General features: G+C 35.6%; 2 protein-coding genes across 3 annotated transcripts; both read right to left on the reverse strand.

Moving 5' to 3' along the window:
- Nucleotides 1-885: 885 nt before the first annotated feature.
- Nucleotides 886-5560, reverse strand: LOC18042005 (L-ascorbate oxidase homolog). The gene is made up of 8 exons (XM_006435230.2): nt 5287-5560; nt 5039-5148; nt 3664-3934; nt 2631-2730; nt 2179-2524; nt 1722-2087; nt 1540-1618; nt 886-1436 (listed from the first exon to the last, which is right to left on the reverse strand). The coding sequence occupies exons 1-8, from the start codon at nt 5428-5430 to the stop codon at nt 1224-1226; spliced, it is 1629 nt and encodes a 542-aa protein (XP_006435293.1). The 5' UTR covers nt 5431-5560; the 3' UTR covers nt 886-1223.
- A 2811-nt stretch (nt 5561-8371) lies between these two features.
- Nucleotides 8372-10923, reverse strand: LOC18040660. 2 transcript variants are annotated; one of them, XM_006435231.2, is made up of 2 exons: nt 10475-10923; nt 8372-8739 (listed from the first exon to the last, which is right to left on the reverse strand). In XM_006435231.2, the coding sequence occupies exon 1, from the start codon at nt 10915-10917 to the stop codon at nt 10498-10500; it is 420 nt and encodes a 139-aa protein (XP_006435294.2). In that variant the 5' UTR covers nt 10918-10923; the 3' UTR covers nt 8372-8739; nt 10475-10497. The 2 variants fall into 2 exon arrangements, with proteins under 2 accessions (XP_006435294.2, XP_024038691.1); XM_024182923.1 differs by lacking the exon at nt 8372-8739 and adding an exon at nt 10166-10178.
- Nucleotides 10924-11603: the final 680 nt, after the last annotated feature.

Here is an 11603-nt window from a genome sequence, read left to right on the forward strand (position 1 = left end):
TTGTCGACATGGCACATACTTACTACTTACTTTTGGTTGTTTACGTACTCATTAGTTTTCCTTTTTAGCTAAATAAATAACATTCTCTTTAGGTGATAATAACCTCTCACGTGATTCTGACTAAATTAATTTTCCTGCCACTTTGCGCTTATAACCGAAGCAATATTACCCTCATTGCATTCCTTATTATACCTTTCACTCGTCTATAGCATCCTTGGGGTGGCTCAGCTCCCCTTCATATTTAACTGTTCATTACTTATACTGACACGTGTCATCCGCATATTGGTCATTTATTTTTCCGCAAACACATCTATCCAAAAAAAAACGTTGTCGTATGCCATACATATGTTCATTCAATAAAAACTAGACTAAACAAATTTATTTTCAAATAATCAGAAATAGCAGTAGTTAAAATTAAAATTAAAATTAAAAACATGTCATATCATAATTCGAGGGATGGTTCTATTAAAATTATACTGCGTAATACGTTTTCTTTGGATGAGTACTTTTCATGAAGTGGCCCAAACTAATGCTGACAGAAAGAAAGTTTTTTCATAGTTATTTTGATTAATCATAATCTTTTCATTTTATTTATTTATTTTTTTCAAAAGAAGTTTTCAATGTTCAATTAAAAACCCTCGTATCACTCCTTTCAAGAAGGGAAAAAAACAAAAAAAAAAAAACTATCATTTACTAGTGCATGCCTGATTAGAAACAGGCTGCAAAGCCTACTAGAGGTTCTGACCCAGGCCCAAACATTTACTTTGAGATGGCCCGCAGCCTTAATGAAGAGATTCACAGGTGAGTTTGATGAACAGTAAAAAACAGCTGACCACAAACGAAGGGAAGATATTACACCAACACTACCGAAAAAAAAAATAAAAAACCTGATAAACACAACATTCTTCGTAGTTTGATTTGCTTTACATTCCATTACTAAAAGGCTGAGCCAATTATCAAATTGATAAATGAGAATCAACATAATTTTAAATAATACTAACAGTAATGCTATAACAGCTACCGCTGTAACAACGGAAATACAACCTTCAATAGAAAAGAATGAGACCTCGAGCTGGGGTCAATTTCAAGTTCCACTTGTACACACTCCTCGCATAAATAAGCAAAGCAACATTAAACTAATCGAATATAAGATTAGAAATCAAAATTCTACTCGAATCCACAAATTGCGTACCCAACGGTGGATCATTTTATTAAATAATAATTTAGAGGGGCCTCGTGTGTCTGCCAGCTGCTTTGCCGCAAAGACGTGCATTCTTTGGGATGGGATATTCATCCCTGAGTGAAGTTGATGCTGTGTAAACTCGCAAGTAAAATTGTTGTCCAAGGTACTGTCGTGCCCAAGACTCAGACCTCAAGTTCCACATACCTACGTTATCCAGTGCTATATAAATCGCAGACCATGACTTGGGATACACCTGCACTCATCATAAAACAAAAGTTATCAATTACGTTCTTGATTCTAACTAGGTTAATGATTTTGATTTTGCAATCCACATTCTGAGCTAAATTAGTGTTAACCTGAACGGTTACACGGGCAACTGCATCACGGAGATTGTACTGGTTTCTACTAGCAGATGTCCATTGGCCTCCATCCATACTGCATTTCAAGATTTTATGATTAAGAGACAACTAGGACTGAGTTGGTCCTAACTCCTAAATGCAATTTTGGATGTGGAACCCTAAGATTATAATGTGCTTACCCGACAACCCAAAATTGGTAGCCATTAAGGTGATAGCTCTGGATAATGTCTTCATCATTTTGGAACACAATTTCAATAAAAGCTCTGTAGTCAGCCCCCATAACTGCTGTGTCTTGGTAAATCCCTCCACCGGTAGGATTATCAGAAATGCTTCCGATGCGGAAAACTCCTCCAATCTTGAAGTAGTCAGCAAGCTTTAGGGGAGTGTCAGCTGGAATAAAGGACACGCTGTTGATTGCATATCTCTGCTTGCCATTAACTTGCCCAGCAGAACTTGAAAGCCTGATAGTTTTGGTAGTGTTTATGAGACCATAGTGGTATGAACCCTGTGGGTTAGGCCTTGGTCCACTTGCTGTGAGATTAGACCTGAAATATATAATTATCACTAAATTAGTGCACATCATAAACATTTTAGTGGCACAATTTTGAATCACTGATAACAGGAAATAATAAATACCTGATAGAGCGTGCTTGGTTTAGTGACCAGTCAATTTGGACAGTTGGTCCACCTGGGATGGGGCCTGAAACTGGACCTGCAGAGTTACTGTAATGAAGAATGCCGGTGGTGGTGAGGACAGTGGAGGTGAAGCGAGAGGAAACAACAATGTAATAGTCCCGTGCAGGTTGATCAGCAGTAACCAAAACGGAGTATGATTGTCCGACATGAACATCAAGTGATGAGTAGGTAGTCTGGAGGGTATGTGTTCCCTCAACTTCTACCAACTTCATCTTATGGTTTTGAATGCGGAAATTGAGTGAGTTTTGCAATCCAACATTTGATATTCTGAGCCTGTAAGTTTTTCCTGTAATGGACATGGATAATGTAGGCGTAATGCATGAATGATGGTAGGAGTGTACAAAAATGATAACAATCGGCAAAGACTAGATTTAGATTGATTGAGAGCTAACCTTGTTCAACATTAAAAGCAGCACCGCTCCCCCGGCCATTGATAAGAATTCCATCGGGGAGAGGTAGCTTCTTGCCCTTATCAAGATGTGCCCTCAAGTCCTGCGAAAACATACATCAATTCATCATCCTTCAATCACAAAAAGTCGATTCAAACAGCAAAACAATTACTAAATAATTTTGAACTAGTTGGCATTTTTCACTCCAACCATCTCATTCTATGAACTTTCATGAAACAACACTTCGTGGACCCAAGTAACAAGTCAGATAAATGGGTCAAGGTTGACCATTCCACTTTTTCTTTTTTTTTTCCTGATGCATGTGGTTCAGGGGATTCGATGATGATGGAATATGGGCTGACACCTCGGCGAATAGTATAATACACATTTGGGCCAATAAATATGGCCATATCAACCCATGTGCAGACATTAAATCAAATCAGTAATACATTAAGCAATAAGCGTCCATACCAATTGAGCAATCTAATAAATGTAGATCTAATTGGCTCGTACCCAAAAGTCAAAAATTTAACCTGATACTTGCAGACTGCAGCATTATACAATACTCAATTTAAGATTTAATATCTAAACTGTTCACTGGAGTCACATTGCCAAAACTTACACTTGGCTCCATGATTAGAGAAAACAATTTTACTAAGGACAGACTGTTGATTTTGGATGTGGCTTCTTTTACTCGAGTCTCTCAACCTATCATCTATCTCAATAGTCACAAACAGACAAAAAAGAGGGGTCAAAGACCCAGCTCAAATGCAGAAAAGTTGCATGTCATAAATAGTCAAAAGCTCACCTTTGTCACCGACAACCAAAAAGCGGGAAAAAAAAAATCCCTTGCCAAATTGACCAACTTAAAATATTTTAAACCCCGCAAAATTTAAACACCATGCTCTAACATTAGTAAAGACCCTTTAATACAAGAAACCTAAAACATTAGAACAAATCAACATGTTGTTATTTAAAAAAAAAAAAAAGCAACATGTTAATCTTTGGTATAAATGTGGGAATGGTATATTATTACCGTGTGATTGGACTTGTACCAATCTCCGATAAGAACAGTGTAATCGCCGGCAGGATCTGGGAAGGGAACGGGAATGCGCGGTCGGCTAAGGATCCTTATTCCTCCAAACCCACCGGCTGCTTTGTGGAATGCAAGGGAAGGGAAATAGTAAAAGCTACCAATTTGATCCTTCACTTGAAGAATGTATGTAAAGTTCTTCCCAGGAGGAATAGGGCAAGTCGTTCCATATACACCATCTTCAAATGAATTCCTCCTGTTTTGAATTCCATTCCTATTCTTGCCGCAGAAAAAAAAATGAACAAATTACAATAATTTCTATTACATTTGAAAAAGCAATCAAATTTAATCTCTCAATGCGCCAATTCACAATTTCTGAAAATGTAAATTTTGTACTCTAGACGGACAAATGGAGTTCGTGACATTCGTTAATTAAATTTATGCACTGACAATGACCAACCCAGAATTTAGGACAATTTGGTAATGTTAGTAAAAAGAATTAAAATTTATTTTTAAAATACTGTAAGTTTAAAAAATAATTATATATATTTAATAAATAATAATGTTAAACTAATATAAGATGAAATAATTTTATCAAAATTAATATTTTAAAAAATTATTCAATATTAAAATTAATTTTTAATTTTTAAAAATTCTTTGGCACCTTCCAAAATAATTCCAAACCGATCGAATATGGATTTTGAATAACATTATTTTATGACTCAAAGGTCAAGTTTCCAGCTTTACTTAGCTGCTTCATAAAACTAGTAGAGTGGAAGACAGCTGCTAACCGAAAATGGACAAGCGGACAAGGCTAGTGGGTCTAAATTAGGTAAGCTTACAACACAAATTCAATGTTTCCAATCAATTAACCCCGTTAATTGCTCCTCTTTTGTAATGGGAAAGTCGTTTTTCTATTTTCAATAGAACCAACCTTTTTTTTTAAAAAAAAAAAAATTCAATAGAAACAATTTAGTTATGAATGATAACGAAATCTCAAAGTGTTGGGCGGTTAGTAACAGTAGGTAGGTAATACATGACAATATCAATAAGAAATTCTACCGCAAGATACTGTAAGAACGTGCAATTCTAAAAGACAACGATATAAATCAGATCCAATTAGCCAGATCTACGTTCACATGATCTTGTGGGCTGTCTGAGAAAATTACTAAAATATACCCACATGACATGGCGTTGAAATGAATGGAGAATGAGTACGGTGGACTTATCGTTTTGCGGAGGGCGGCGTTGTGCGTGGAATTTTTTTTTTTAAATTTTATTTTTAAAAGGTACAGTGATGCAGCGGAAGGAGAGTGAAGGATCACGGGAGAAAATTAAGACTTAAAAAGAGAAAAAGAGAATAATTAAGAGATGTTACCAGGAAAGAAGAAAAGGCTCGTCTAAGCTGTTGAACACATTGATAATAAGATTGTCATTTGTAACTGAGTGAATATCGGGGCCGGGGAATTGCCAGTTTATCAAAATGCCCTAAAAAAAAAAAAAAGGAAAAACAAAACACCATTTTGATTAATCATTAATTATATCAAACACAAACCAGATCGACATTTTAAAGAAATCGATATAAATGAGTCATATGCGTGCATGTATGTAAATGCAGGGACGAACCCGTTGGCGAACGCCGAGCGGATAGATGTCGCCGTAAGTGACATTCCAGTTGAAGAATCTGTAAGGATCCTCAGCACTGACAATGGCGAAAAGGGAACAAAACAAGGAGCAAATTGAAGCAGCGACAGCTAAGTTTAGCGGCATTTTGGGGGGAAGGCAGAAGGCTAAGTCAAGTCTTGTTTGCTTTTGTGACCTTTCAGATTAGTGCGATGAATTGGGGGGGGGGGGGGAGAGAGTTTTTTTTTTTTCCAAAAGAAAAATTGAAAAATAAAAGAGGAAAGAAAGAAGTTAAGAGGTGAGTAGTGAATGATGAATGATGAGGAATGGCACGTATTTAAGTGCGGCGCAGAGGATATGTGTGAGTGTAGAGGCAACTCAGCAAATGAGAAAAAAAAAAAAGCGAGGGAAAATTGGAAAGAGAGACTTGAGAGAGAGAGAGAGAGAGAGAGAGATAAGAATTATAAAAAGGAAAATGAAAAGAAAATGGTTGAGTGTCGGTGGTCGGGCCCGACAAGAGCTTAACCCTTACTGTTTAGTTTAGGCTGTTTGTTTTGTGTGTATGAGTGTTCTTGTCTCCCACATGGGTTTATTGTTGCTACCTTGCGACTGTGTGGCGTATGTGCATTGTGCCTTTTTTTTTTTTTTTTTTTTTTTTTTAAACATAACAAATAATAAGGACGAAGAAAATGAAAAGAGATTGCACGTGACGAGTTTTACAAACAACACGTAGGTCCCATTCAAATAATTAACCGGGAGTGTTTCAAAAATCAAATTTCTTAATGCACTTTTATTAGGTTAGCGTAGTTGTTTGAATATGGAACCAAATCATTGCTTTCATGCTTTGTTCTTAAGCCTTTAGGGCACTTTTCGGTTGTGGATCCCCTCAGAAATTACTTACAGGTGCCCGAAACTCAAACTCTAGAAGTATCAGACCTGGAGTCTTAAGGTTATTGATCGCACGATCCGGCAATCGAGATATCTTCTAATAGTACTGCATAGATAATACCAAAGTTTATTTAAGGAGATTTTGATAAATTTCTTTTAGCTGCTTTGCGATGCGAGGTTCAGAATATGCTAACATGCAGCTGCAATCGGTTTGTATGTTTAATTCGATTTCATCTGCGGTGACCTTTGTGGCCCCACAAGATCAACTGTAGGATTAAAACGGATTGTTCTCAGATTTTCTTTATGGTCCCTGAGTGAAGTAGGTTCGCTCACCGGTTTATATTATTTCGCTGTAAAAGTGTAAATCTCATTTATTTCAGAAAGGGTTATCTCGTTCTCATCTATGGTTTCAACACCCAGATATAATGCATAAAAAAAGTTGTAACGAAATCAGATGTGTCTTCGTCATTTTTGGCAGTGATTTGTCACGATCACTTGCAGATTAGGGAGGACGGACCGACTTATTTTGACGCCATTACTCTACACTAGGAATTTAAAAGAACGGAAAAATAAATAACCTAAAATAAATAATGAGTAGATGAAGAGCCATACTCACGCATTACAATGTACTGAAAAAGCACATGAATTGGTTCGTGACTTTTGCTGTGATCCACAACGCAAAAGGGTGGCCACATGTGTGCACAATATTCCCCATTCCAGTAAAACATATATATATATATATATATATATATATATATATATATATATATTTTAGGAACTTGGTAGTTTTTGTTTATATGGACAAAAATATGCACAGTAAAAGTCTGCACTTTCACTGGGCAGTGAAAGTGTCACAACATTCGGCCAAGTGTCGCAACATTGGCATATTTGTTAAGCAGATCCACTATTCCACTCTAAGTGGTGGAATTGAGATTTCAGCTGGTGAGAGCCCTTCATCGTGCAAAAGTTATAAACTTGAGTTACCATAGTAATATAAGATCAGTAAAATTTTGAGGACCAACAATGAGAATTATGATGAAGAAATCATAATTTTGAAGATGTTATAATGTTAAAAAAACTGTTAACTTAACGAGCACCAAATGATATTAAACATGCATGGAAATTAGTAAGAATTTTCAAATCTCAGTTTCTCACTTCCTTTATTATTATTTTTCCCTCTGCGGGGCCCACCAAATTCCGCCTCTCACGCACAGACGCACTGGAGAGAGAAAACGAATAAACTTTTTTCTAAAAGATTTTGTTTTTAATTTTTTTTATCTTTACCACAGGCTTATGCCAATCTGGTGGGCTTAAGTCAATGTTCCTGTCGCGTGGAATCATCAACGCTAAACCTTGGGTTAAGGAGTTCAAATTTCCAATCAATGTTTCTCAGGTCTCGTACTTTCACCTAATGAAAAATTACACCTTTAGAGCAAGAAGATTAGGCGCCCCCCACACCCCAAAAAAAAAAAAAAGAAAAAAGAAAAAAACCGCAGCCCATTAAATCATTAATCATCGCATGTCTCACATTTTAGTTTTGGCAATTGCGAACATCCTTATTGAGAGCTTTGATGACCTGGAACCAACCACAAACGCTCATTGATGAATACATCAAATCGTACACACGAGACAAATTTCCCTATGGGCCAATCCAGCCAACACACGATGAGAAGAGACGAGACGTCAATTCTGCTCCACAAGGCTTCGATTTAAACAAATTAATTAAACGAATGAATGTTACTTGGCGGTGGGAGCGGCAAAAATACCCTTCCGGTCGCCGGGCCGATCTTGGACAATATTTGATAAATCTAAAATCCAGCCCGAAACCGAATTTTATTAAAATATATTATAAAATATATATTATTTTAAATATTTATATTTATTTGACTTATTTATTACCCATATATAAAATTTTAAACACTTAAAGTTTATATTTTCATGTCAAATTTTATTAAAATAAATTTAAAATCTATAAAACTACTAAAAAAATACACATAATATTAAAAAAAAAATCCAGTACATAGATTAAAACCCAACCCGGACATCTAAAAATTGCATCCAGGCCAGGTCCAGGCATTGCAATACCCGGACCAGACCCGAGTTTTGCCACCCCTACTTGGCGGTGGCCTGGCACAAGAGGCGTCCCTACGTTGGACAATGAGTCTATAAAGCACGCGCTAGAGTTGCACAGTTATATAGAATAGATTTGGGGCCATCTAAATTACCAAATTTTAAAGATATTAAGGTGTCAAAAACCACCGTTGTAATATCTACAACGCAGCATTTCGATGAGAGACCAGACCCACCATTCAAATGATTCAATTAAGCGAATAGAAATTGGGTTTTTTCAAATGCAAAACTAAAAACTAAACAAGCCGAATGATCATATGGTAGGCTGACACACAGTTACTACGGCCCATCAACCGTAGCCACCAGGCATGCTGCGCTCAAACCGTACAAGCAGGGCAGAAGACCAGTAAATAATCTTACAATCAAATTTAGATAGCTACAAAGGATGATAATGATGATGATGATAATAATACCCACGGTCTACAACGAGAAGCAACCCTGCAGAAATTAGTAAGTCAATGAAAGTGCGATCACCGAGTAGCCACGAGTCTATGAAAGCTTTAGCCCTAGTATTTCTATCCCATCTTCCATCCACAATCACATATCAACCATAACCAAGATTCAATTAGACAAAATATGTTGGGGGCTAACAGTTGACTTAAGGATAACGACGCATAAACAAAATACAGACACCAAAAGTTGATCTGAATCCCAAAGACTGCTCACACGCTTTTACCACATAAATCTTTATCTTACAGACAACTAAAGAACATACATCACATGCTTAGTACCCTAAACTACTCGTGTTTTAAACTTATACACAGTATACAATTATGAAAGTGATCAAAAACTTGCATACGTCATATAATGGGGATGAGATGACCAAGAAAAGTCAGTAGGTGAATTATTTTGTGAGGGCAGTTACTTTCGATCCTTTATCCTTTTTCCGTAATTCCTATGTCAATGATGTGCATGAGGTTGATTTCCAACTCCCATGCACCATTTAGATTGGTTACTTGGTTTGATTATTCAAGGCTACAATACAAGGTGGAGATGAAGACACAAACGACAAATCCAACAGCTGAGAAAGTCAATTTTCCATGTCACCCTAAGTATTGATTAGGCATTGATTTTCATCTCATTATAGTCTGGCCATTGGGTAATAAGAAGCACAGAAATACAAATCTAGGCTAGACATACGATGTGGAAGTTTTACTTGACCAAATCAAAACGTACTTACATTTCCCATTTACAGGCTTTGATCACCCTACTCATAAACTAACAAAGTGTTTTGCAGTAATATGTCTAGTGTCAAAGCAATGCAGACATGGTTCCACAAGTTTGGGATAATAAAGACAAACATCCATTATTATTTATTAAATAAATAAAGAAAAAAAGAAACAGAAATCCACATCACAAACAAAATCAATAAGAAACTAAAATCCAAGATTGACCATAGCAAGAAGTGATCGACTCAGCAAACCAATTCAACCATTTTCTGTTCCCAGGTTGTTGTCCATAAATAAAAATTTAAAATAAAGGTGGAGCAAAGTTTTGGAGAGGTACCAATGCCTCAAACTAAAATCTTATTATGAGGGAAAGAAAAAGCAAAGTACTGCAGACAAATTTTTTCCATGTTTGGTTGGAAAGAAATGATATGGGAAAAGTACAAAATAACTCCCAACTCAGAAAACCCAATCATTGCATAAATATGAGCTAAAGTGAGAGAGAGGAGTAAAGAGTTAATCCATTGAGCTGAGAAAATCAACTTACATGTTTACTCTAGCCTTACATTATGGTAAAGGATCAAATTAATATATAATGGCTTTCCTTGTATCTCTTTTAAATGGAACTCCATAAAAGTCAAAAAGCTCTGTAACCAAACGAACTACCCATCTGACCTCTCACGACCAAACAATTCACAGCCACTTTCCTTTCTGAAAAAAGTCCTAGCCCCAAAGTAGACAACAGACATGATAATCATGTATATTACACGCATAATAAAACCATAAACAAATTCCAAACTCTAAAGATGAAATGATTAATTGAAACTAGAATCTCGAAATACTCAAAGCGCCAAATTTTGTATCAATTTAGTCCATATCAGAATCAACCAAGTCAATAAGCTTTTATTATCAAAGGGAAAAAGAAAAATTCTTCATTTCTTCTATTATTAATCCAAAGACAAATAACAACTTGTAAATATCAAATACACAAAAAGCTAAAAACTCACCCAAATGTTGGGTCTGCTCGAAATCAACTTTCCTCGCCAAAAAGATGGCGGAGACGAGAAGCGAAAAGGCCAGTGGGTTCAAGAGAGGCTTCATGGAGGAGGCTATGCTTGATGTTGTTCATGCGATTAGTTAAGGATTCTTGCTCTTCTTTAAGAGCTGACGTGTCCTCTTGGAGGTCGTGGATGCGGTACTTTTGGCCCAATGATCTGACGCTCAACAACAGTATCCCGGTCATAGCGAATAATTGAATGAAGCTGTGTTTGTGTTTCTTGGCATTTGCTATAAACCCTAATGACCTTTTCGGGTTTTGGGCGGTGCTGCCGGCTGAGCTCGGTGTTGATGATGACGCCATATTTGCGAATTGTGAATCGTGAGTGAGGGAGAGCCACCACTCAAGCGATAAGTGCTTTTGGCACCCGGTTTGACGTGGCACTTTGTGCATTTGCGACGCGTTTTTAGATTTTGTACACGTGTTAGGATCAGTCCATAAAAAAAAGTCAGAAGTAATTACTTTCCATCAATTCCAGCGCATAAAACTTATGCGACTAATTGGCGTGTTTGGTCGGAGGATTAAAAGTAGGAATTGGATTTTTTTAAAAAAATTCATCTTTATCTCATGTTTAGTTCTCTTAAGGATATTGAGATTTAGTTATCTTGAGCCCACAAACTAATCTTAATTTTATAAAGAAAATTATCCCAAGAGGAGTCATGGGATTAGTTAGTATTGGATTATATTAATAACTCAATTAAACATAATAATTTATAAATATTAAAATTATAGTAATATGTGATAAATATAATAAAAAATATTAATTTAAATAATAAATTATACTAAAAATCATTATTAATTTCACATTAAATTAAAATTCTATTTTAATTTATTTAATTATTAAATTTTTTATAATTCCAAATTTACATTATAAATTAATTATTAAACAAGTATTCAAAATGATAAATTTTTATAAAATAATAGATTATTGAATAAAAATAATATAAATATCATATACATATTTAACAAAATAAAAATTATTTAAATTATGATTTATATTTCATTACTGTCATTGAGGTTGATTTGTATAATTAATAATACAAAATTTTAGTTTATAATAATATTATAATATAAAACAC

The sequence above is a fragment of the Citrus clementina genome, unplaced genomic scaffold (genome assembly GCF_000493195.1).
Source record: "Citrus clementina cultivar Clemenules unplaced genomic scaffold, Citrus_clementina_v1.0 scaffold_5, whole genome shotgun sequence".
Taxonomy (NCBI): Eukaryota; Viridiplantae; Streptophyta; class Magnoliopsida; order Sapindales; family Rutaceae; genus Citrus; species Citrus x clementina.